Raw genomic sequence first — 26,926 nt, forward strand, 5'->3', positions numbered from 1 at the left:
AGAATATAAATCAATCAATGAACAACAACATAACTGCTTCCCATGAGATGGGCCAGCATTCCCCATTCCCTACCCCAGCCCAGTCACTTTAGCTAATGCCTTCATAGGAAAGTTGAGTAACATTTAAATGCTCTAATTAAAGAGATGCTTCTTGTTATTGGGTATGACCAGATCTGCATTCAATCTCAATGAAGAGAACAAGAATAAAATGCCCATTGCAGACTGAATACATCAGGCAACTGTTGCAGTGTTGTAATCTGTTTCTGCTTATCATGGGGAGTGGGGTGGAACTTACTACTAAGTGGAATGGAACTTACTACTGAAAAAAACATATTGAGAATCAGACATCCTAAAAAATTATACAAAAAATGAAGATAACTGTATTTGCTATGCAACCCGATTGTGTACATATTTGCTTAGAAATAAGTTCCATTGAGCCCAGCAGGGCTTACATCCAAGGAAGTGGGTACCTAAGTTCAACCTAAGGCTGCAATGCGACACACACTTGCTTGGGAATCCGTCCCACTGAATTCAGTGGGTTTTGCACCTGCATACATATGGTTAAAATTACATTGAATATCCATTGGCAAGCACGTTTTTATATCCAATATAACAGTATAGACAAAGGAGGAATGGCAGGAAAGTGTCCTAGGCAGCTGGATTTGCAGTGGAGGTATGGTTCAAACTAGTGCATGAATGTAATCCATTGTAGAAGAAAGCAGCTTTCTCTAGTTGAGGCTAAATCACAGCAGCAGAAGCTACAGGTAGACCCTTCTCTTGGATATGTAGCTACTGAGTTGTGAGCCAGGCTGCTTCCACAGCTTCATTTTGATCTTCAGTGTAGCCACTGGCAATGAACGGTCCCTGTATCCTGCCAGTGTCATCAGGGGCAGAGGTTGCATGTTCCCAGAATAAAATAAAGGCAGTCAAACTGTTCCTAGATATCAAAAATAATATGAAATGAAATAAATCAGCACCGAAGACCAGAACTCAGGTATTGATCTGAGTCTCTTGCTCATGAGAGCTTAAGCATACCAAATAGGTAAAAGGTTTGTGTTCAGAGTTGGCACTATAACATTCAAGCAGAGGTTGATTATAACCCAACAGTGCGAGTCTAGGATATGTTCTTACTTGGCCAGACCAAATCATTCCAGGTAATCTAGGTGTGTTGTTGTTATTGAGTCACTAGGAAACCTGCATCCATGAGAATGAGTGGCAGAAGTAATGTTTATTTTAATTTCAATGTATTTCACAAGAATAAAACCAACAATAATTATATACACAAGCTAGTAAATAATGATAAATACGTGACTCTTCCTCCATTGTCTTGCCTTGCTCTTCCTTTCTGTATCTGTTTGTTTAAATTATGCCTGCACAATTTGTGGCACACCAAGTGGATTGAACCATGTTTTTCCTGTATGACAAGAGTGAAGGTGACCACACAACTGACCACCCATTCAAACAACTGACCACCCATTCCACCATACATAGCCAGTGGGCTGTGTTTGGCTTGGTAGGCCTCGAGCTGGGCAGTTCTACTCCAGGCAGGGCCCTGTTCTGTCTTTTTCTGTGCAGCATAGGTACTGCACAGTAGTACCTTTTAAAACAGACTTAGGAAATAATAAATACAAATATGGTCCCGCAACAATATGTTGCAGCATATATATCCCTAGTGTGCACGTTACCTGAGCCTATGCTTTTTTCCGGCACTTTCTCCCCTCAGATGTGGAAGGGGCGGTGACTGTCTTGGATACCAGAGTATGGTGTAAGGACACACAATACAGCCACTTTGCTGAAGCTAAGCAGGTCTTAGTGTGGCCAGTGCCTGGATGGGAGACCCTTTGGAGGTGAGGCCACAGTTCAGTAGTAGAGCATCCACTTTGTATGCAGAAGGTCCCAGGTTTAATCCTGGCATTTCCAGGTAGGGCTAGGAATGACTCCTCCCTGAAACCTTGGGGAAGCTGCTGCCAGTCAGAGTAGACAATACTGAGCTAGATGGGCCAATGGTCTGGCTATGTAGAAGGCAGCTTCCTATGAGCATTACTCATGAGGAGAAGTTTCCCGTTTTTTGTTCAAGCCCCCTTTCCCCTCCTCCTTGCCACTGAGTTCCATTAGCTCTGTTCACCTGATTGCTTGTAAACTGCTCTCTGGGTCTGGAAATATTCCACTCTATTGAGTTACAGTGGGGCAGATTTGGGTGGTTAGTTTTTTGCCCCCTTAGTTTCTTTCTTCAGATCTTTGTGAAACCAACATATCCACAGGTTACCCTGAGTCTGCCAGTACCTCCCTCTCACCCACAGGTGCTTTGGTTATATGTCCATAAGGATAATTTCTAGCTCTTTTTAAAATAGATGGAAATATAAAGAAATTGCTGAGCAGGTTGAAAAATATTGTTCTAAATTTATTTCAGACAGTACAAAACTTTGAAGTAGGAAAAGAAGAAGCCATAAAAAATAAGGCCATAAAAAGGGCCAGATTTGCAGGCGAAATTCTTGTTTTGCTACAAAGACCTAAGGACCTTTGAGTCAGTCATAAATAGAGAGGACACTAGAAATATTTAAAGAATGGGTGTCAAGAATTCTGTTGGATTACAGGCCAAAGAAACTAAAAACAAACAAAGATGTTCAAAATTAGCTGAAATTGCTTTTAAGAACCTCTCTTATTGAAGCTGGTTATCTGTGGCTGATGCTGTATAGTCGGCTGATGCTGTATAGTCGGCTAATACTGTATTATATCATATCATCATCAATGAGGGCCATGTTACAGTAGCCTAAATTGGCACTTTGTGCAGCATAACCATCCTATACATGTTTACCCAGAAATAAGATCCACTGTGCTTACTACTTACTAGGTAAAATACATAGGACTGCAGCTTAAGTCCTATTTATTTTCATTAGGGGAAGTTAAAAAAACATGCTTACATTTTCTCTCTGCCATCAGTGAGCCATGCAGTTTAATTCTTTGCAAGGCAATCAGTGGGGCTTTTCACCATGATGTTTGCATAAGATGACAATCTAAGACATGTTTAAATGTTTCTGTATTGTGGTCATGGTTCATTTAAATCCTCTGCAAAGTTTTTGCTATCAAACATATCAGTACCTTTTAAATAAGGAGTTGAGCATCCCAAAGTATAAATTACCCAAATGCTTCTGTGTGTGTCATCAATCTAGCACTGTATCAGTGTCACCCTATGTAATTTTTGAAAAGACTTATAGCTTATAAGTGTGGGTTTGATGTACAAGCAAGCAAAATTGTCCTAGAATAGGCAATACCATCCTGAACCAGGCTTGGTTGAATTTCAGGCCGTACTCTCCCCCATCTCCCCCCCCCCACCCTTTTAGTTCAGCAAATGAGCAATAGCGGAGTTTGTTCCACCAAGTGGCTTTGATGAATGGAAATCCTTGGCTCCTGTGAACAAACAGTTAACTCTGTTGGTGTTGTGGTTCAGTTTCATGACTGATTTCTATTAAAGTTTTGGCAGGTTAATCTGAGCCTTTATTTCCTGTTCATAGGGGGAAAGGGAGTCTAGTTACACAGAACTTCAAAAGATATTTTGGTGCTTTGCATAGTGACCTAATTTAAAGATCCTGTTAGGCAACTCTTTATCCAGAGGTAGGTGTGTGTTTTGAAATCAAGATGCAACTTGTATTTGTGCTAATAACACTGAAGCCATAGACAGATTTCAACACGTATAATAGTTACTCAGTAAGGCTATGATTTCATCTGTCTACCAGACCATTTATGGAGAATAATGTTAAAACAGAGTGCAGTCTCATTGGTCTGCATGGTCTGGAAAACATGCCAAATATTTAGATAATCAAAAGTTCAGAAAAGTATTTATATTATACAAATATATTGGCCCTCCTGTTGAGCAGCCATTCACTGCTGTAAGGCTGCTGCATCTCTGTGCAGCATGGCTGCGCCAAGCTTGACCGACATTTTGTAAAGCAGCAGTGTGCATGAGGCGAGGGATTTTTGCAGCACACACACACACCCCACCTCTGGTGCTCTTTGCCATCCAGAAATATGTCCCTGAAGGCTGCACTCAGGGACATATTTCTGGGCACTAACTGAGACAGGGGAAGCAGCACAAACTGCTCTGCCCTCACCCTGTGTGTGTTCTACTACTCCACAAGATGTCAGCTGAGCTTGGAGAAGCTATGCTGTGCAGAGATACAGCTCCTTTATAGCAGCAGTTGACTGGTCAACATGTAGGCCATTATCTATATAAGGAGCTAGCTGCCTTAAATTATCAAATACCAGACCAAAAGCCCATGTACTGTAGCCCAGTTCTGTCATTAGGATAGTAATTAGAAACCAGACTCTTTCTTGGATCAAGGTCTTCCTCAAGCCCAATTATGGAGATAGAACCTGGGTTCATCTAAATGCAACAGCCTTGAGATTTTCTTAATGAAAGGCGGGGTATAAATTTAACAATCAATCAATCAATCAATCAATCAAATGTTGCATTGTATCACTGACCTGTGGGTGCTCCCCCAGAACATCTGATTGATATCAACAACCCTTTCATGCTGGTATAAGCCTATGACAAAGCAGGTGCCAGTCACTTGGAGTCAAACTACTTGAGCAGCAGACATGCAGTACATGACATAATCTGGTGATGAAATTTACCACTCCAGCATGCTGGCGATGGACAGAAGTCTGTATCCCCCCTTCTTCCCACAATACAAAATTTATATTCAAAATGAAGGGGTGACGGTTTAATCCTAGCTTTCCCTCAGATGTGTTAGTTTGAAATCTGAAATATTTTTATACACAAGGGCTTTTATATCGATCCATGTGCTTACTTAGCATTTTTATAATGTTCTTTGGGTACTTGAAACACTTCACATATTATCTGTTATCCTTACAACAACCCTGAAGAGCAGTGGTTTTCAAAGTACAGCATGTGGGATATTAGTCACTGGATCCCTTGTTGATTAAATTTTTATCATCTCTTGAGATATTGCCCTCAACACTCTTAACAGTCATTCAGGTATCGGATTAATAGCTAGTTTCTGGTCAATTGCTCAGTTTAAGTTTATGCACTGTGTGCACCATGTAGCGGTTTTGAATGTAGCCAATCTGAATGTTTTCTCGCTCACTGCTATGGAGACAGAACCTGCAAGATGCAATCAATATGTCCTAGCATGTATTGCCTACTGTGATTTTATGAACACTCTTATGTGAATAAATTATTGTCTGGGGTCATGCAGATAAATGTCTACCTTCAACTGGGTTGCATGGAAAGAAGTAGTTTGAAAATCAGTGCTGTAGAGTAGGTTGGTAGTATTATCCCATATTGCAAAGGGGGGAATGAAGGCTACCTGCCGAGTTGGTAGCTGAAGCAATACTTGTAGGGAAGCTGTTTTCTTTTGCACAGGAAAGCATAAAAAAAATTAACCCCACCTTATGCACTTGCATTCTGCAGTCCAGAATGTGACTACTTCATTGTGTGTGATGTGCAGAGCACCTTTTAGGATTCCAACCTACGAAACACCATAATCAGAGATCTAGATGTTAGCCCTATTCATGTGTTATGTTCAACACTTTTACAATCTGTGTAGAGATCTGTACATATGTACAGGAGGGAGGAAAGCTGGTCTTGTGGTAGCAAGCATGAATTGTCACACCCTTTGCTAAGCAGGGCTCACCCTGCTTTGCATTTGAATGGGTGACTACATGTGGGCACTGTTAACATATTCCCCTTAGGGATGGGGCTGCTCTGAGAAGAGCATTTGCATACTTTCATGCATAAGGTTCAAAGTTTCCTCCCAGGCATCTCCAAGAAAGGGCTGCAACCTTGGAGAAGTGACTGCCAGTCAGTGTAGACAATACTGAGCTAGATGGAACAATGGTCTGACTCCGTATAAGGCAGCTTCCTATGTTTTTATGTATGCTGTTATGTTGAATGCAGGTACAGCAGTACACTTCCTATCTGTATCCTGCACTTGAAGGGGCCTGTACCCATGAATGCAGGTATAGTCATTCACACATACTTGGTGTATGTGTGTGCAGATATCTAAATGCAGGTACAACAAAATGTCTGAGGAGGGATCATGAATATGGAGAATCTGTTCCATTTCTGTCCGCAGCTAGAAGGAAATTAGCATATACAAGGATGAGGTTGGTAAATGGCTAAGGGAGTTTGCTGAGCAGTCTTCAATTCAAAGCTGATCCCAGCCATGAATTGGTGATCTAGACAAGCCACTGTCCTCTCCACCTTAGCCCCCATCTGTAGTATGTAGATTATAACACTGACCTCCTTTAGAGAGCTGTTGTAAGGATAATTGAGACAAACTCTGGGACTCTCAACACTCAAAAGTGCTTTAGAGAACTGTCTGCTATTATTATAACCTTCTGTGGCCATTAAGATGCAAATAAGTGAAGTGCAAAAGCCTTCACAATGGTTTGTCTGAGGACTTCTTAGTGTGCCATAAATTCCCAGTTCATGTGTTTAAAAAAAACACACACTGCAACTTGTGGGGGAAACCAAAGTGAGGAAAAGCTGTCTAAATACTCCTCTGCTCCAGATTTCACAGCTTGAATGCCATTGCATCACTCTTGCAACAGGCTCGGCTTGATCCTCTTTTGGCACAGTTCCTTATAGCTCTTCCCTTGAAGGCTTTTTCTTGTGACAGTCACAGACCGAAGCCCTGTCATCAGGCTGAGGTACAAATTCCATTCCATCTCGTATTTCAGGTTTACTGGCTTGGCGTTCGGCATATTTCTGAAATATGTAAATCGTTAAAAGAACACACACAACAGCAGGATAGTCAAAACAGCAATATTTTCCCTTCCTTCATTCTCAGCCTTCACTTCAGCTACACAATCCTTGCAAGAACTACTTACTGGGCTCTCTTTGGATGTCTGGGTGGGTGGCTTGCATGTTTGAATATTCTTCTATGAAGAAAAAAAACCTTCCTGCACAAGGGACAAAAGGCCAGATCTTGGACAACTTCCATCATCCCCAGCCACAATGGATTTTGGCCAGTGTGGCTAAGGATGATGGGAGTTGTAGTCCAACATCATCTGGGGACCCCAGTTTGAGAACTCCTGGCTTACACACTGTGTAATGAGCTCCTCTTGCCACCACAGAAAAGCCCTGAGTGACCCCACCATAACCAGAGATCACTGGAAGATTCCTTATTGTTATTTGGGCCCACCTGCCCCTATGAACTCTCAAATTCGGGGGGGGGGGTTGAATGACTGCTGGTAAGTCAGTTTGTCATTCTCCTATAGAGGACCAAGATTTTCCAGACTTCAACCTTAGTTGAGAGTCAAAAGACCATGGAGGGAAGAGGTGGAAAGCAAAATGCTTAGTAAGAAATTGCAAGAACTAGACTGAAGTCTGGACTAACCTGGAACACTTTGAAATAGTAGCAATAAAACCGGTGCGGCTGCAGGACTTCTCTTGCAGCCATCTGCCCTTCCTTAGCAATTTTTCTGGCTTCTTCGTCATTTTCCTGAGAATCAGAAAAGGCACAAACAATCAGTGTATAATAGAATAATCAAGGAGTCACTTAGTTCTTTTGATACACTTGTGATCACTGAAAGGCGGTAATCAGAATTTCAGCCAGTGCAGGGATGATCTGCTATGCACAGCAGTGCAGCTACTGCACGTTGCAACTGTACTATATAACTCTGCTGCAAGATCCTGCAATGCTAATTCCAGTCTTTTCATACTTATCACAAACCGCCAGAGCTTCAATGACATAAGCAGAGGCACAGTGAGATGTAGCCATCTGGCTCAGTTAAGGAGGAGAATAATTTCTACTGTACAAATCACAGATAACTGCACAGACAGGTCTGATCTCTCTCACACAGATTTGGTTTCTTGGAACACAAAACTACAATTGTCTTCTTTGACCCATATAATCATTACCTATTTATTTGCCCAAGATTGCACTTTGGGACACTTGTGAACAATTCCATCCTTGATAATACAAGGAAATAGGATTTAGAATGAATAGAAAACAGCAACGTTACTGATGTATTTCTACAACATTTCAAAGTCCATAGAATCCTATTTTTTAAAAACCGCATTTTTTGTTCTATTACACTCAGTCCCTAACACTGACATCACAATAATACTGTTGGTGGCTCAGACATTTTAAGCCTTTGTTCTAAATGGGATCATAATTTATTTTATGTAACCACATCATGTGTCATTTGTTTTTTTTAAAAAGCTCTGGAGCATCTCAAATCACAGAGGCAGAATAAATTACATAAAACTAGACGTTTATATACACGTTTATGTCACAGTTTTCTCCCATTGTGTACGTTTGTTTCTTTAAAGTCAATGAGACTTAACACATAACTATGTGCTAGATTAATTAATTAAATTCATAGAACTTGCTCTGGGCATAGAAATTGAGTCAGGGTTTCTTAGGGTGGAATCCCCAGATTTGTTTTTAAAAATGTCTTTCCCAATGGGGGACATCTTGCTGAATCAATATTTCATTTAAAAATACTAGCTGTAATCAAGTTGTGTGATCATAAGTCTTACAGATGTGCTCTAGTATAACCCACCATGGACTTCTCCTGCACAGCGTTCTATTATGCATTATTTATGTAGTGCCATTATGTATATAGTGCTGTACAAAGAATGTGAGGATAGGTACTTGTGCCGAGGGATTTATAATTTAGATACGGACAATGAGAAAACAACAGAGAAAAGGGAGAGAAATTGAGGCAGGGTAAGCTGGGGAAGAATACATTAATGTTTCAGTTACACATAGCTGAGCTTAGTTACAGTAGGAAATAAGGACCAGAGGTTGTGCTAAAGGCTTCACAGAAAAGGTGAGATTTTAAAAGGGATTTGATGCCCCAGTGGGGCATGCCTAGCACCATTGATTGATGGTTGCCTACAAACTGAGTAGTCAGATAAATGACCTTTTGTGTGCTGTATTCACTCACTATGGCTAAGAGTAATGCTTTAAATTAATGGACTATGAAGAATCATTCTTCAACCAGTCAGGTTGCATCTTTGGGGAAGAAAAATCTGGGCAAACGTATGCACTGGTATTCAGATGAAGGACATGGAAACTGGGAAATATTGAGAGGTATGAGAACAGAGGAAAGAGTGGGCAGTTGGCAAAACGACTACGGGGAGAATTTTTACAATTACTAAAATTTGGGGGTGAAATTATGAAAGTTCTGTTTAAAGAGGATATACAAATGCTGTAAAATATAATTAGCAGCTTTCAGCCTTGCTGCATTTGCAATGAGGGAATTTCATTGCATTCTGTATTTCAGGTGTGTCTATTGATATTTGGACATAGATTAATTTGCACGCAAGAAAGGAAGGACTAATATACAAGTTCTCAGCTTTGGGCCCACAGATGTTGTTGGAGTATAACTCCCATCATCCCCAGCCACAATGGCTGAAGGCTATTGTGTTTGAGGATTATGGAAGTTGTAGTCCAACATCTGGGGATTCAAAGATGGGATCTCCTGGAGTAGGAAATGATCACCATCTGGGAATGCTGCTGCAGACCACTCCAATATCCACAATACAAGTGACGATGACAACTACTATTATTATTTATCGGTTTTCAACAAAGAGGTTCTTAAACAAAAACAGAATAATAAAACAATGGTCTCCTGTCTCCAAAGGGCTCACAGTCTAAAAAGAAACGTGGCAGACCCCAGCCAGTCACCAGAAGGATGCTGTGCTGGGGCTGAATAGGGCCAGTTGTTGTGTCCCTGAGTAATACAAAGAGAATCGTCATTTCTCCTGTGACGTTTTATGCTACAAAAAGGAGAATAAGCAGCAGAGCATTCCCTGTTACTAAAATGTAAAGCCAGTTAGTGGGAAGTAGAGCTGGTCTGCACCATCCTTCACTGTGGTTGATGAGTTGGTCACGGGGAACCTGCATTCAGATTCTCATTCAGCCAATAAGTTCTTTGTCCTTGCAACAATTCTGTGATATCCTGCCAAGAAGCTGCCTAGGTGGTGTTGATCCAGCCATTATCTCCCAGTACTTCACAGAATTGTTGTAAGGACAAAAGAGTTGTACAGCACTTTGCAAAATGAAAGATAAAATTATTAAATCAAATGTGTATGCCTCAGACATGCCTTTCTGCAATACAAAGAAGGGGATGCACAAGGAGCATGAGCAAACTCCACCATGGCTTCCAGTTGCAGCTTTCCAGATGTTGTTTGCTCCAAGCTCCACCCATAACACATGGACAGGTTTTCAAGCCAATGAGAGCCTAAGCAAGGGAGAAAGGAAGTGGAGCACTGAACTCTGACCCTAATAGCAATCCGATATTCTCCTCTCCAGTGCTTGTCTTTTCCTGCAAGGTGAATGGAAGCTCAGCTCTGATCCTGCTTGTGAGCTGACAGGGCTCTTCATTCTCCAGTTCCTGTCCTCCCACGATGGGGGCGGGTGAGACAAGTGGTGGCGGCAGGGAAAGGGATGAGCTATTTGTGCAACAGTTTGCTTCAAACTTTATTATATCTAGTAATAAGCCCTAGTAACTGGGCCAAGAAGCACCTTTTAAAGTGGCTCTCTTCTATGTAGTAGAGGGGAGAGCAACTCTCCCTATCCAACCCAGCATAATGTCCTTCCCAGGGGCTGTTGGATGATGTCTCCTCCCTTGTATCTCTGTTTAAACAGTGTGTCCCTTTGGGACACAGAACCACCTTTTCATTTCTTGTGCTCTGTAAGCCACTTTGAGAACTTCTTGTTGCTAAGAAATGATCAATAAATAATAATAATAATAATAAAATGGAGGAGATGGGAAATAGTCCTGTGTTTATATTTCAGCTTTTCATCTGTGGCAGTGATCACTACCTTAGCCCATTTTATTTTTTCTATCAAGTCTTCTAAGTTTCTTTTCACTGGAACATAATGGCGCCATGCTTCCAGGTCCACGTAGAAGTGCTCATAGTATCGTGAAGCCTGCTTCATCACAAGACTGTTACCCAGTAAGAGGTATGGGAACCTGTAGGCTGCAACCGTGCCATCTATGCTCACTTGATATTTGTACTGTGGAAAGAGAAGAAGGAGAGCAGCATGAAAGTGTGTGGCTCAAAACTGCATGCTGGCTAAAAGACGGTTTCATGGTTGTAACACTGGAGTTATTACACAAGCGTGCTTGTGTTCTGGTCACCTCTGGTTGGAATCTAAAGTATTACATGGGGAATTTCTGTATGGATCGTGGGGCTTTGCAAGCACCACTCCGGGCCACAGTGTGCAGTTTCAACCAACAAGCTGTACCTGAAATTCTGAGGACCTTTGGGAGTGGCTGGTGATGCAACAAATAGGATCTGATCAAGGAAGCTGCAGTGACTGCAGGAAAGTGCTTGGGTGTGTGGGCTTGACTGTTTGGATCTCTGCCTGCACTGAAACAGAGGCCACTTCAAAGGTTACAAAATCCCTATTAAGAAAGCAGTTCTGAGAAGGAATTAGAACCCAACCCATGTGCACAGTCTCACACATGCAATGATCACACATGCATGTGTTTTGATGCTTGTAGATGGGGAAAAATGAATAGCCATGAATCCCCACTGATTGTGTCTTGAACAGAACAAACAATTGTGTGATATACAATAGCTGCCTATTAAGTCATAAATTAAAGTGTTTTCCATACAAGAATTGTGCAGTGTTAGAAGTTTCCAGCAACCAGAACTTAAAGGAAACAAAACACTGAATGTGGTCCATTTGCTTCTGGTGTTAACATGCCCTATGAAGAGTGGTGTACCTTAAAGAAGTCAAAGAACCCCATCAGTGGAGCCTTTCCCAGCTCCTTCTCTTTCTCTCTGAAGAAGAAGTAACCTGTTATTCCAGCATCGAGCAATTCTGGGTTTTCCTTGGAGAGCTGCACCAGCAGAAGCCGTTCTTCCCGGCTATCCCGACCTCTGAAAAACCCTTGTTCAGTTTTGTTGTCCCAGACCGGTCCTAGAATTAACATATGATAGAATAGAGGAAACTCAGAATTACTGGTGTCTTTCAGAGGCGCAGTTATCCCTGGGCTTCCGGGCCAAAGTCCAGGGCCTCCACACCCCCTGGGAGCCCTCAAATCCTCTTCAGTCTGTCCCAGGTGGTATGGCCGCCATGCTGTGCCACTGGCCCGCACTGTACCGAGCAGCCAAGCGTGATCTCTGCTGTAGAGACAGGGGAGTGGGGAAAGAAAGATGTGGGATGGGAATGTGTTGTGCAGTAAAATGTTTATGTGAATGCACATTTGCATAAATCTACCTGTTTTATATTCTTACATTCTTCTGAGTTCAGTTGCTGTTTGTGCCCTCAAGAACCCTTGTTTAAATATACTGCATGTGTCATGGTGTGTGCGCGCAGAGGATGATGCTTGGAGGGTGGGGGTGGGGGAGGCTCCAAAACCCTTTCGGTCCAGGCTCCAAAATTACCTAGGTGCACCTCTGGTGTCTTTCTGCTTCAGCTTAAAAACTGACAGATTTGTTAGGAACCAAAGCTGTTTTTTCCCCCCGCAAGTAAAACTGACATTAGAAAAAGCCTTGACAAATTTTCTTTGGATTTAGGAGCCAGCCCAAAGATTCATGACTCAGACAATGAACACTCGAGAAAATTACCAGACTCTGTTATGGACACTGAAAAGGGGAAGGGTAAATGGGCTTCTCGCTGTTAAAATGATCTCTTTCATGAGTAACAGAACAGAAACTGGGCTGCCTGGGACAAATAAAGATGGTATTAAATAACTTGATCTCTGAGCATCCTAATCTAGGAGCCACAGTTAAATTTATAGGCAGCACGGCTGAGATGAACTGCAGCCCTCTGGTGAGGGAAGGAGGGCAGCAGGTCTGCAAGAAGCCTTCGGTGTTCCTGCACTGAAGGCTCTTTTCCGCAGCAGGCCAGGCGCACTAGGCGGAAGGGGGGCAGTGGAGAGTTACCTTCACATCTCTCCCCTCCCTCCAAAAGTCCTTTGCAATTGTGTGAATCTATTCCTTAGGGCTACACAATCCTCAGGAACAGATTTATACAGTTGTAAAGGGCTTTTGGAGGGAGGGGAAAGACACAAAAATCGCTCCCCTTCCCCTGCTATGTTTGTCCGCTGCGGAAAGGAGCCCAGCCTTCAGTGCATGGACATTGGAGGTTTCTTGTGGACCTGCAGTCCTCCTCCTGTTGCCGGAGGGCTGTGGATCATGTCAGTCAACACTCTATCTTAGACCGAATAATTTGTTAAAGCCAGGCTTCCAAGAGCAATTCTCTCTCCATTTAATAAGTAATAATAAACATTCCTTGTTAGCTGCCCCATAACAAATTCTTCTCTTCATCTCTTTTACAGGTAGCATACTTTAAAAAAACAGGGCAAGAAACTTTTGGAGAAACACATCAATCTCCCCTTTACCTGTGTTTCCTTGAATCGACAGAAGATCATTTGTGACACCGCGTAGGGTTTCCAGGGTCGAGTGGGTTACATCATACGTTGGAAGTACTACGTCAGCTGAATCCTCAGAGCCACACCATGAAATGATAGGTAAGGGGCTGGGAGTGTCATTTGCTCTCCGATGTTCAACTGGCCAATCGCCAACATTAAGATAAAATTCCACATCCGGTAGACGGACCTAAGCAGACAGTTATAGGCCTGTTATTCAAAACCTCCCTTTAACTTTGCCTTGCCTACCAACACTGAGTGGCAATCAGCTATCAAGCTACTCCATGAGCAAAAAGGCCAGCTAGGAATGACCATTTATGAAACACTTAAAATCTTGTGTGTGTGTGTGTGTGTGTGTGTGTGTGTGTGTGTGTGTATTTATTTAGGATAGTATTTTTAATATTTTGTTTTTTACCATGTTTTTGCTATTTGTTGCAATCCATCTGTAATTACAGAAGAGGTGTGCTACAAATACCGTATTTTACAGACTATAAGACGCGACGGACTATAAGACGCACCTTAATTTTAATCCAGTTTTTCAGAGTTTTAACATATTAAACTGTTAAAACATATAAGACGCTCCTGAATTTTGGAGGATATTTTTCAAGGAAAAAAGTGAGTCTTATAGTCCATAAAATACGGTAGATGAAATAAATAAATTATTACTGATGGCTGATATCCAGACTAATGACGTGCTTGCACAATGAGTAACACTGTGCTAGTGCAAGGAGATGGTACTGCTCTGAAAATTCAAGGAGCTACCTGAAACTGTGCTCTTGTTACAAAAATCCCCTGCAAAACAGATGAGGCATACCACAGCTTACACACCATGTTTGCAATAGTACAACTCTAGTCTGGAACAGAAGCTCCACAAGCAGCACAACTAGCTAGCACAACATCCTTGCACTAGCGCAACATGTTTACACAAGTGTTTTGTTAGTCTGGATGTCAGCCGTTATTACTATTTTTACAAACGTAGAGCATTTTAAATAAAGAGAGAGAGAGAGAGAATATATGTATACCCCCCCCCACCCCCGCGCTTCTTTTGGTTACTACCCCCACTCTCAAAGAAGTGAGTCAGGACAAAAAAAGATCCTCCCTCTCCAACCTCCATCCATGCTTCTCACCCATTTCTAAAGATCACCACTTAATGGATATGGAACCATGTCTCTTCGGATCATCTGCTCAGGCCCTGCTTTGGATTCCATGATCATGCATAGTGAGAACAGTCATGGCTAGAAGGCAGGCATTAACATGTGTTGCTCCAGAACTATAGAATGATCTTGCCTGCAGGGTTCACAAAGCTGCCTCTTGAGGGCTTTTCAAAGGAGGTGTAAAACGTATCTCTTTTGACTACGGTTTGGTACAGCTGGTTAGTCTTGTAAACTTTCTTTTGCTCAGTTGTTTCTGTTTTGTGATTTATGGATTTTGTTTTGTTTGTATATATGCTGCCTTAATCATGGGAAAGGCAGTTAATAAGTGATTTTACTAAATAAAGGAACTTGGATTGGATGAACATTCTCCAAGCCCAATTCTTCAACCCTGGTAGGAGCCTTTAAACTGATGTGAAGAAATGTACCCTTGCAATTTAAAGGACCATGGATTGCAATTTAAAGCATCCATGCGCATCCATGTATGGATATGGTCCACCTACACCCTGTTATTTCCTTACATGAACATCCATGTATGGATGTGTGGGATGGGCTGTAGCTCAGTGGTGGGGCATCTGCTTAGCATACAGAAGGTCCCAGATTCAATCTCAGGTAGGGCTGAGAAAGACTGAAACCCTGGAGCCTGCCAGTCAGAGCAGACAATACTGAGCTAGATGGACTAAGGCCTGACTCAGCAGACAGCAGCTTCCTACATGGTCCATCTACATTCTATTATTTACTTCTGCTCAGGGAAGTGAGAAAAGCAAAACAATACATATACAAGAGGAAAACTACACAAAATGTCAGAGCCTTGACCTACTTAGTAAAGTGTGCCGTCAAGTCTATTTTGACTCCTGGTGCCCACAGAGCCCTGTGGTTTTCTTTGGTAGAATATGGGAGGGGTTTACCATTGCCTCCTCCTGCGCAGTTTGAGATGATGCCTTTCAGCATCTTCCTGTATCGCTGCTGCCCGATATAGTACCAGTGGGGATTCGAACTGGCAACCTTCTGCTTGTTAGTAAAGCATTTCCCCGCTGCGCCACTTCAGGTGACTGACCTACTTCGTACTTTACTTTTAAAATATTCACCTTACCAAAAATCTGGAACAACATACTGAGACAAAACAAACAACAATGAAAGAGTGGAATACAAAACAACCCAGACGACAGGTGATGTACTAATCACTTGGAATATCAGAAGCCATTAAAAATTGAATTCTTGCATAGAGCTACACATAGTTGTGAATCTCTTTAGAAGTATACCTTCCTCGTCAAAGACAGCAACATTTCATCTGAGAACATTTTGAAGTCTGTGTACTTCCCCAAGGAACGACGATAGATGCGATTACCAAGGACAGTGTAATGAACAATGGCTCCCATTCTTTGGCCAAACCTTAGTGGAACTTCATTCAACATCCGCTGAAGATCAATGCTAGGAAATCCACTGAAGTCCTTCGTAATCTGAGGTTCCTCTGATGGACACGAATGACTTTCCCCCCAAGTCTGAGCATTTTCTTCTGGACATTCACAATATTCATGATAAACTGGACCTGAGAAGGATAAGGCATTACATCTTCTAGGATAGTAGCCCAGCCTTATGAACCAAGTTTGGTTTTTTTACATATGCTAGTGTCGCCTTTGATTTCCAGTACATAATTAACCAGGTGCGACATGAAAAGCAGCTTTTTATTTCCAAGAAATAATTAACCAGGTGAGACAAATGTCCAAGCTCTGCTGATTCTAGTTATTCAAAATTATTAGTACATCCCTTTTAATCATGAGATGGGTTGAATAGGCCCATTGACCGGTCAAATGTGGTCAGTCAACCCTACTATTTGATAGAGTCAAGTCTAGAAGGACTTTAAGTAAGATATCCTAGTACATCCACAATTATTTTAAAAAACACATTCCTTATATAGATGACTTCATCCTTCTCAGATGAATCTTGCTTATTTACATCTGCATAATTGTAAGCCTAGTTTTTAAAAAATCTACTTTTAAAAATAAAATTAGCAAGTTTAATAAAATTAGAAAGTCCATTAAATTTTATTTTAATTATCAAATCTTTTATTTGGAGACCTGAGCTGTCCTCATAAGATCTGCTATTTTTTGCATTATACAATATCCTAATATTTACATTCCCATTATGTGTGACCAGTTTACAGGGAAGTTTGTATCAGCACAGCAGGTCCCCCTGAAAAATAGGGGAAAAACCTCAACCTATCTTACCCTTCAGAATATATGGAGATTGAGCAACATGTACATCACCATAAAGTATCTCAATTTTTAACCCTTCCGTGACACTTCCATACATCCGATATCGCATAAGAAAGGATCCATCATTCCTATCCAGAAGCTCTGGGACATGCATCTGGATGACTTCTTTTGGGGAGATTGGTTTGATTATCACTCTAAACTGTGTTCTCCCTAAAAAAAAAGAAGAAAACAGATGTATCCTTAGACATTAAGCATTATTTGACTATCCAAATTGGTAATTTTTAAAAATTGGAGCAAATTCTCAAGGTCATTGGAACACTCTTTAGTTCCCTGTTGGTTAATGCATTGTACAGTACAGAAATGTTTAAAGCAGAGCAAAGCCAAAATTCTTCTTGCCATTTATTTCAAATGGGTGTTGTTCTTCTAAACAGCTTGTAAATAATTCTATCAAAGTTCTTCCAAAAATGCAGTGGCTGCTGGCATCATGACTAACAAAGCACCAGTGTTTCTGAAAAGTTGAACTCACTCAATTCTCAGCAGTGTGGGCAAATTCTGATGACCTCGCCTTCTCCAGGAAGAACTTTGTGCCACCCAAAACTATGTCCCTGAAGGTTATATAGCCCTCAGGGACATATTTTCAAGTAACACAGAGGGCTTCTGGGGGAAGGGGAGGTTGTTGAAACAGCATTTGTTTATATGCAGAAGGCCCCAGGTTGAATCCCTTGTATCTGCAGTTAAGGCTGGGAAAGTCTCTTGCCTGAAACCCTGGAGAGCCACAGCCAGTCAGTGCAGACAATACTGAGCTAGATGGACCAATGATCTGACTTGGTATGCAGCAGCTTCCTATGATCTTATGTTGTTAGCCATTGCCTATTTAGCCATGTGCACGTCTTACATTTACACCCATACCATCAGTCACATACAGAAAAAGTGTGTGCGTGTGTTAGGGTCTCTGCAGAAGTCTTGCACATGGACAAGACTTTAAAACGGTAAGACTTAAAATAATAAAAATACTTCAAATAACAATAAAAGCAACTCTGCTTTATGCATGGCTGGCAGGGTTGGGAGTGTTAGGAATAGGGCTCTCTACAGGATTTATGGGGCCTGGGCAGGTGTGATGTTGGCCTCTGCCTCAAATGCTACTTTCAAGACAATCTTATTTTGTGCCTCTGAATATTAGCTGCCTTTCCACTGTGGGGGCTATGTGCATTCTTATGTCCTGTAAGAGCAGAAACACCGGTATTGGTTGCAAGATACAACAACCTGGACCCATATCTCACGTCAATAGGTCTAAGGCAGAAGAGCAAACAAAGAGATGAAGATAAAATACACCACCTTAGGCTACGCTATCATCTTGACATAAACAAAGCAGCAAACACAAGCAGAACTTCTGAAGAGGAAATATTAATACTTGTAGGTTGCTGGATGAACACACAGAACACACACAGCCAGCTCTGCCTACTGCTGAAGGTTGTAGATTCTGCTTCAAGCCAAGTGTTGCATTATCAAAGAGATAAGGATCAGGAAGCTAGTTAGAATGAATAGGGTGACCTTATGGACTGAAGTAATAAAAGTGAGGTGAGTTTTAACAGCATAAATCTTGAAGCTAAACCATTATCAAGCACCTACAAAGACATACATAGAAGAATTGTATATCACACAATTGTTTGTTCTGTTCAAGACACATAGAAATGACATAGAAGTGACTCACATAACTACAGATCTATTGGTTAAACTTCAGTTATACTGTAAAGCCCAAACAAATATTAAACAAACAAAAGCTTAAATATAGGAAAGAAAATGTAAAATTTTGGGATGGAATGCAGCATTACCAAAGCTAGGTCTCTACAAACTAAATCAATAACCTTTTTCAAGAACAACTACTCCTTACAAGAGTTGCAAGAAGTAAGAACTAGTTTTAAATCAGCTTGATAAATGTATTAACACTATCTGACTATTGTTCTGTCTAAACCAGGGCTGTACAACTTTGGCCCTCTTGCAGATTTGGACTACACTCCCTTGGCCAGTGTGGTTGGGGATGATGGGTGTTGTAGTCCAAAAACAACTGGGGGGCTGAAGTTGTGCAGCCCTGATCTAAACAAAATTTCTTCTTAACTGTGTCTGTGAAAGCAATGGTTATGGTGGTGCAGCTGTGCAAGGGTCTGTCCTTCAAGCAATGCAAAGACGCCTGTAGGTACAAGCAGGAGGACTTGAACTAAATTATCTTAAGGACACCTACACCCATATGAGCCTGTCCAAACCCTGAGATCATCATTGCAGTCCCTGCTCTATGGCCCACCACTAACTCAAATGCAAATGACAGTGACCAAGGACAGGACCTTTTCTGTGGTGGCACCGTGCCTATGTAACTCCTTGTCCAAGGGTAGTCAACAGGGGCATACTTGCTGGTTTGAAGCAGGCCCTTGAGACCATTTTGTCTGCCTTTTCATTCTTGATGAACACTAGTTTTAGCTTGCTGAACATGACCATATATGGTTTTGGTGTTTTTATGTTCTAACTTTTGTAAACCACATCAGGTAAAATTGTATTTTTTAGAAAAGTGATATATAGAAATATCCTGCTAAAAAACATTATAAATCGATAAATACAAGCCTATCCTTCACTCTGTGTATTAGCTCCTCAAACTGATGCAAGACTTGGGGCTGCCCTGTGTCCTCGGTTGACTTCCTAGTGGTGCTTGTATCCTGATGCCATCTCTGGCATTTGTGAGTCAGTTCTCTTGGCAGCAGGGAGGGGTATGTGTGTATTGGTACTTGTGTGGTCTGTTTGGGCCTCTGCATTTACTGTAGCAGGGGTGTTGCCCAGATAGCCTGTTTGGGGACTCCCAGGAGCACTCCTACACCTGATTTGGAACTATAGGCTTGTAGTTTCCATTTTTGTCTCTCTGAACCCATGGGATCTTGCGTTCACCATTTGGTTCACATGAGCTAACTCATGCATGGGGTATGTCATTTGGCATGTAGCTTGGGAAAGGTGGCTCTAGGTCAAGTTTAACCCACAACTGCAGGAGGACTAGCCCTCTGCTTGCCTCCCTGATTCCAATCCAGGTGAGGAAGCCAGAGTAGACATGAGTTAATTAAGCACTATTCTTCTAAAGAACTAGCCAGATGTTCTCCCCCTGTGTTGCCACATCTGATCAGTTCAAGCTGGTCACCTTCACAGGAAGGAATAAGATAAGAGGTAATAGGCACAGCTCCTTCTCTAACACAGGTGTTAACAGCTGCCTCCAGAAGCAAGCTTGTCAAAACATTCCTAGACACTCCCAAGGTCCTTCCTGACCGAGAGATAAGCTCTGATGCACCCATTTCATTCCACCCTACACAGGTTTCTTAACCTGTTCACCTCATTGTGCTGGTAGAAGCACACCTTGCAAAGTTTGAACCAGACACAATGTACTCCTTTGTTACTCACCACTGTCACCCTTTCCAACAGAAAGATGTGATCAGCATTCCGCCTCAGGGCAAGATGCTACCTATTTCAGCCCTGGAGACCACCAAACAGAGTGTCTCTTCCTTGGATTCACCCTTTGGGTGTTCCTGCGTTTGGGCATTAGCTACACCATCTTGCTTTGCCTGGACTCTCGTTCCCATCCTGCTTGTCTCCTCCAGATCAGCCCTGCTTCCAGCTTCCAAGCCCAATCTGTGCAGCATGCCTGGCTGCACCGATACTGGCCTCCTGAGACCAGACCCTCTTTGGATTTTGCCTGGTTCTTGGACCTCATGTGGCACTCGGGTTCCTGCTCCTGCCTGTCCCAGAGGAAAGAGGTCCCTTGACATCAGTTGAGCTACGAGGGCCCACACACCCCACCAGGCGGACTTAGGTATAACTAATGTCTGCTCTAAAGCTGCTGGCTCCCCTCTTCTTCTGCTCTCTTTAAATCTAAAGCTGTTCTCTAAGACCATTTCTCTGGTCAGCCTTAATTCAGATCTCAAGCCAAAACTCCTCTTTATGAGACTCAATTTAGTCCTATTGATTTGTTACTTTTGTTAGTATTGTGTTGCTTGCTAATCAAGATTTCTTTCCTGTACCCCAAACCCCTAAATAAACATGATTCTATTTTGGAACTTCAAACTCTGTCAGTCATTTCTGCAACTGAAGCTTTGCACAAATTTATTCTGAAAATGAGCTGCTCCCTCTAAACTCGCTAGTTTCCCACACAAGCCCAAAAGTAGTCATGGGGTATTTGCCAATTCCCCCAGGAGCAGGATCATTAACAGGGGTTCCCAACCTTAGGTCCCCAAATGCTATTGTACTACAACTTCCATCATCCCCATCCACTATGACTGGGGTTGATAGGAGTTGTAGTACAACATTTGTGATGACCCAACCCCTGGACGGTAGCACTGTGCTTTAAATAGTCACTCATTTTTTCTGTGCACAGCACTGCACACTAACACAGGAAGAGAACTTGACCTTTGTACTATAGGGAGGAAAGAGACTATTTTTAATTTATTCATAAATGTTCTAGAAGCAGGGGTAAGCAGCAAGGTGGCCAAATTTGCAGATGATACCAAACTCTTTTGGGTAGTGAAATCCAAAATGGATTGTGAGGAGATTTATTTATTTATTTGTTGTTAAATGTATACCCCGTCTTTCATTAAGAGAATCCCAAGGCGGCTCACAATAAAATCTAAAAATAAGATTATTAAAAAGACACATTAAAATATTGAACTAAAAAAATTCTATTAAAACACAAGCATAAAAACAATACAAAATACAAGCAGCAGCAGTGGAGACAATCATATAAAAGCCTGGGTAAAAAGCCAAGATTTAACATGCTTCCTAAAAACTGTGATGGAGACTGAGGAGCGGATACCCACCGGGAGAGCATTCCAGAGTCTGGGGACAGCAACAAAGAAGGCCCTGTCCCTAGTGCACAACAACCGAGTCTCCTTCATTGTCGGCACCCGGAGCAGAGCCCCCTCAGATGACCTCGTCAAGCAGGCAGCAACCCTTGGGAGCAGGTGGTCCCTCAAGTATCCCGGGCCCAAACCGTTAAGGGCTTTAAAGGTCAAAACCAGCACCTTGAATTGGACCCAGAAATGAACTTGCAGCCAGTGCAACTCTTTCAAAATGGGTGTGCTGTGCTCCCACCAGGCAGCTCCAGATAAAACCCTAACTGCTGCGTTTTGCACTAGCTGTAGTTTCCGGATATTCTTCAAGGGCAGCCCCACGTTGAGCGCATTACAGTAATCCAGCCATGACGTGACTAAGGCATGGGTAACTGTGGCCAGATCTGGCTTCCTGAGAAAGGGACACGGCTAGCGCACTAGCCGAAGCCGTGCAAAGGCACCCCTGGCCACCGCCTCCACCTGAGCTTCCAAAAGCAGAGTAGAACTACTGTAGTAGTAGTACAGGGGTCCAGTAGTACCCGAAGCTGCATTCCAAAAGGATCTCTCCAAACTGGGTGAGTAGGCGACAAAATGGCAAATGCGGTTCAGTGTTGGCAAGTGTGAAGTGATGCACATTGGGGCAAAGAACCCCAACTTCAAGTATACGCTGATGGGATTTGAGCTGTCAGTGACTGACCAGGAGAGGGATCTTGGGGTCAAGGTGGACAGCTCGTTGAAAGTGTTGACCCAATGTGCGGCAGCTGTGAAAAAGGCCAATTCCATGCTATGGATCATTAGGAAGGGGACTGAAAATAAAACGGCTAAAATTATAATGCCCTTATACAAACTATGGTGTGGCCACACCTCGAGTACTGTGTACAATTCTGGTCACCACATCTAAGACACTGTAGAACTGGAAAAGGTGCAGAAGAGGGCAACCAAGATGATCAGGGGCCTAGAGCATCTTTCTTATGAGGTAAGGCTACAAGACCTGGGGTTATTTAGTTTAGAAAAAAAGACTACTGCGAGGAGACATGATCGAGGTCTATAAAATCATGCATGGTGTAGAGAAAGTGGATAGAGAAATTCTTCTCCCTCTCACATAACACGAGAACCAGGGGTCATCCCATGAAATTGATTGCTGGGAAATCTAGGACCAACAAAGAGAAGTACTTTTTCACACAATGCATAATCAACTTGTGGAATTCTCTGCCACAAGATGTGGTGACAGCCAACAACCTGGATGGATTAAAGAGGGGCTTGGATAACTTCATGGAAGAGAGGTCTATCAAGGGCTACTAGTTGGAGGGCTATAGCCACCTCCAGCCTCAAAGGCAGGATGACTCTGAGTACAGGTTGAGGCAGGAGGGACAGACGGCATGCCCTCAACTCCTGCCTGAAGGCCTCCAACAGCATCTGGTGAGCCACTATGTTTAACAGGATGCCGGACCAGATGGGCCTTGGGCCTGATCCAGCAGGGCTGTTCTTATGTTCTTATCACCCTGATGTCTAGACTAAGTTAATCATGACTAACCTAAGTCCCATTAATTTCAATGGGATTTAGTCATGACTAACTTGTCTTTTATTTAAACAGTGCTTAGTCATGACTAACTAGTTTGGACATCACCCATTGCTTCTGCATCCCTTCCATGCCTGTGCAAAACTTGGGCACATGTGCAGAGACCCATTCATAAACATTGCACGGATGCATGCGCACACAGGAGCAATCCTGTCCCATTCACACCCATGGTTTCTTGGTTAAGGACAGGCTGCTCACTTGACATCTAACAGGATACAACCTTCTGCTGCTGTTGCAGCTTCCTTCTTGGGTGGCCTGGCTGAAGCCGTTGCATGAAATCAGGCCGGCTTTGCTTCCCTCCCCTTTGATAATGCATCACACTGTCACTCCCTCAGGATGTGGCAGGCTATTAGCTTGCTTGACATTTTACATTTTCAGCTTGAACTCCAAATTGAAAGGCTATGAGAATATTACTTTTATTTTTTGCTCTTGGCCAAATAGTCTCTCCCCTCACACTTCTGCTGTTGCAACTGCATGTATACCAGCCTCCACTTCTCAAGACTGCCCTGCAAACCTTGATGGTGACTGGCTCAAAGAAGCAATGTAGTGTAGTGGTTAAAGTGTTGCACTAGGAGGATCAGGGCGCCCCGGTCAAAAGCTCCACTTGGCCAGGTGAGCCTGAGCCACCCTTACTTTGAGCCTAAACTACCTTGCCGGGTTGTTGTGAGGCTCAAGTAGCGAGAGTGAGGGGGCAGGATGGGAAGGAGAACCATGTAGGCTGCCCTGAGCTCTTTGGCGGCTGGGCGTGATAAGGATAAGCACAGAGGAGCTGGAGCTGCGGGTGTAGCAGTAGCTCAACCACGTGCGCGCAGTACCTGGCGGGGAGCGCGTAAAGTTGCCTCCGTCGCTGCCGACCGCCTGGATGAAGAAATACCGGACGGGCAGGGCGAGTTCAGCTCGCAGGCCCGGCCCCCAAACCAGGCTCCTTTCCGCACTGACCGCCGGGGGAGGCTCCGCTGCAGTTGCCCAGAGAGACCGAGAGGCCAGAAAAGCAGCTCCCAGCAGCAGCCGCAGCCACAGCACCGTTAAACTTGTGGCCATTCTCTGTCGGAGGCGCAAGAAGCCGCTTCCCGTCCTCTTGGCGGGATGGAGTTACGCAACATTACGCGAGGCGGGCTGGGGCGGGCTCCAAGTCTCTCTCTGAGAAGGCTGCAAACTTCACTAGCCCTCCCGCCCGGCGGTGGGGGGTGGGAGAGAACGAGAAGGCCGAGTGGTTGCATTTGATTGGAAGATGCGATGGCCAATCCTGAGGGGGTCGACATCCTTTTCTTTCTCTAAGGGCAGCCCAGGCTATATAGACACTAGAATCAATCTGTTTCTTAAGTGGGTGTTGCAGACATTGCGTCAAGAATAGCCACAGACAAGAAGCAATGCCCCGCCCCACCCCACGGCCTAGGAATGGGAAAGGGATGCGCCCGTTTTCTCCCTGTAATTGCAGAAAGCATCACGAATAGCAGGTCGCTCCACCCAGAGACCCCCCCCCCCACAGATTGTTATTCTTGCTTTGACCACGCATCACCAAGATAAGACACAATCGCCCTAAGGGGAAATACTATTACAACAGAGATGAAGTTCGTAGTGTACTTCGTATACTATAAAGTCCAGAAGTGTCTTAGTGATGGTGTCAAAGTTCACACGGCGGGTCAAGTTTGAGTGAGGCAGGAATGCATACTCGCATATTAAAAGTCTGATTGAGGGGTCTGGATCGTTAGCTACGATCCTGCTACCAGATTGTCAGCAACAGGGATCCGAGAACATTCGCTCTGCTAGGCAATGCTACTGATCTACAAAATTCTGCCTCGTTTGTCCTTTCATCCTCCAGATTTCAGTCCGGTCCTACTCCCAAACTCTTCAGCTGACACACACACCCGCCCCAAATTCCACCAGAGTCTACTGTGGCCTGTCTGTCCCCTACTGGGGCCCCCAAAAGGCCAGTATTTCTGAGTCAACAGCCCTGTCATATTAAACTAGGCTCTGAATCTAATCTGTGTTTGCTATTTTTCCTTAGCCAGCAGGATCTGCAAGAAAACATTGCAGTGTATCAGTAATCCTTCAGAGTCAGCTAGGAGGAGGTGCAGAAGAGGAGGGAGTTTCAAGAAGTTGGGGAGGGGAGAGAGAGAGAATAGTAGACCTAGAGAATAGGAAATGGACAAATATGCAGTTTCCCCTCCATTCCTTCCTGAAGCATCCCTATATAGTCCAGGAGGGGAGTGTTTTAACTTCCTGACACATTTTCCATGTCCTTCCCAGAATTACATGAAAAATCATGCTATGATAATTAGAAAATCACTGACATATGAACTTTTCCATTTATCAACACCATATTGAGTATAGCATTGGTGTGTGTCCAGCCTTTAAATCAACATTAGCAGGGCACTCACAAGCAGGTAAGTGCAAAAATAATGTCACAAATATGTTCTATTTATTTCAAATTAATATCAAATATCACAGTGATATTCAAAGTTAATAGTTTATTTTAAGCAACAGCTTATTTTAAATAAAAGCCTTTTTTCATAGAACATGGGTACCTAATGTGCAGCATGCATTCCACCTGGTAGGACTGGGGCTCTTCTGGAAAAGAGCAGAAGAGCCAGGCCTACTTTCAGCTTAAGGATCAGGCTTAAGCTCACCACACACATGCCTGCTCACCAGTTCAGTAGGCTAGAGGCAAGACCCACACCAAGAGAGCCATAAATGTACTGTACACATCAAAGCAACACTCATATACTTTGGACTTAATTGTTTTGGCTCTTTTGTCAGTAATATTGGCCACCACTAGCACAGAAAAATAATATAGTCAAGTAGCAGATCTGCTGTTCTGAAATACTTCTCTGAAGTAGCCCCATTGTACATTATGCATGAACCAGGTTTGGGAACTCTAGTCCATCACACCACTCTAATATTGCATGTGCATTCCAAAGCACACATGAAGTACAATGGGTTGCCCCACCTATTTCACTGAAGCCATGCAGTCAAAGGAAATTAGCATAATTTGTGGCTTCTGTTAAGTTATCATGGTAAGCCACATGTGCAAGCAAATGCTATTTTGTGCTTCTTCAGAGCTTCATCCAGAAGTAGAATACTAGATTAAGGCACAGGGCTCAGATTTACTACTAAGTGTGCAAAATGCATATTAGTTGCTGTATAATTTGCATAATATGCAAATTAGGCCACTCAGATTTGGGAAGCTTGAATATGGCAACCCTACTGCAGCCCCATCACAGCCAATGCCTCACTTCCTGTGAGACCTCTATCTCCATCCTTGCTGACACCTTTCCCTCCTGCTCCCCTTGTCTTACCAGATGGTGACAGTAACAGCAGCTCTTCTTTCTCATCCTGCCTTGCCTTTTGAAAAATCAGAGACCAGGAAATGGAGCAACAGGAAGTGATTTAAAGGCACTTCCTGCCACTCCTTTCCCTTGCCCTCCATCTTTAAAAAAGACAGGGCCAGGCAGAATGAGTGGAGGTGGCCATGCAACAAGTAAGTGGATCTGCCACCAGAGGCAACCATTCTTATTTTCTATGTAAACCACTTTGAGAACTTTTGTTGAAAAGTGGTATATATGTAGTAGTAGCCTCACCTGGCTTCATCAGCAGACTAACCCTGTAAGCATGCAAGAGAGCCAATGAAATTAAAATTTATTTAAATTTAAATTTATCCTTTATTTTCTAAAGGATTTTCAAGAAAATGTGGAACTCATCTTCATTTTTCTGATTTTTCTTTAAATATAGCAGCCACAGAATCCCTGCAACATGAAGCAGGAC

General features: G+C 43.0%; 1 protein-coding gene and 1 long non-coding RNA gene across 6 annotated transcripts in view; one reads left to right on the forward strand and one right to left on the reverse strand.

The window, feature by feature from the left end:
• LOC128351441 (uncharacterized) overlaps positions 1–26,926 on the forward strand; it is a 54,701-nt gene that overhangs the window by 3,809 nt on the left and 23,966 nt on the right. For all 3 annotated transcript variants that reach the window (XR_008319774.1, XR_008319775.1, XR_008319773.1), the window contains exon 2: positions 13,273–13,464. This is a non-coding gene — a long non-coding RNA (uncharacterized LOC128351441). The remainder of the gene's footprint in view (positions 1–13,272; positions 13,465–26,926) is intronic.
• POGLUT3 (protein O-glucosyltransferase 3) lies at positions 1,200–26,501 on the reverse strand. Of its 3 annotated transcripts, none has more exons than XM_053310979.1 (8): positions 26,461–26,501; positions 16,742–16,939; positions 15,776–16,062; positions 13,336–13,552; positions 11,713–11,909; positions 10,803–10,997; positions 7,362–7,466; positions 1,200–6,730 (listed from the first exon to the last, which is right to left on the reverse strand). In XM_053310979.1, exons 2-8 carry the CDS (start codon positions 16,881–16,883, stop codon positions 6,605–6,607), a joined length of 1,269 nt encoding a protein of 422 aa, XP_053166954.1. In that variant the 5' UTR covers positions 16,884–16,939; positions 26,461–26,501; the 3' UTR covers positions 1,200–6,604. The 3 variants fall into 3 exon arrangements, with proteins under 3 accessions (XP_053166954.1, XP_053166953.1, XP_053166952.1); XM_053310978.1 differs by lacking the exon at positions 26,461–26,501 and adding an exon at positions 23,977–24,333 and having other exon boundaries at positions 16,781–16,939; XM_053310977.1 differs by lacking the exon at positions 26,461–26,501 and adding an exon at positions 23,977–24,333.

The sequence above is a fragment of the Hemicordylus capensis genome, chromosome 3, assembly GCF_027244095.1.
Source record: "Hemicordylus capensis ecotype Gifberg chromosome 3, rHemCap1.1.pri, whole genome shotgun sequence".
NCBI lineage: Eukaryota > Metazoa > Chordata > Lepidosauria > Squamata > Cordylidae > Hemicordylus > Hemicordylus capensis.

Bases quoted from the DNA above. Each gene is read 5' to 3' on its own strand.
- POGLUT3 (XM_053310977.1), bottom strand. From the start codon at position 24,202: ATGGCCACAAGTTTAACGGTGCTGTGGCTGCGGCTGCTGCTGGGAGCT. The intron at 7,467-10,802 runs GTAGTGATCACT...TCTGATTCTCAG, and splicing joins AAAAAATAAAATGGGCTAAG to GAAAATGACGAAGAAGCCAG. The intron at 6,731-7,361 runs GTTAGTCCAGAC...TACATATTTCAG, and splicing joins ACTATTTCAAAGTGTTCCAG to AAATATGCCGAACGCCAAGC.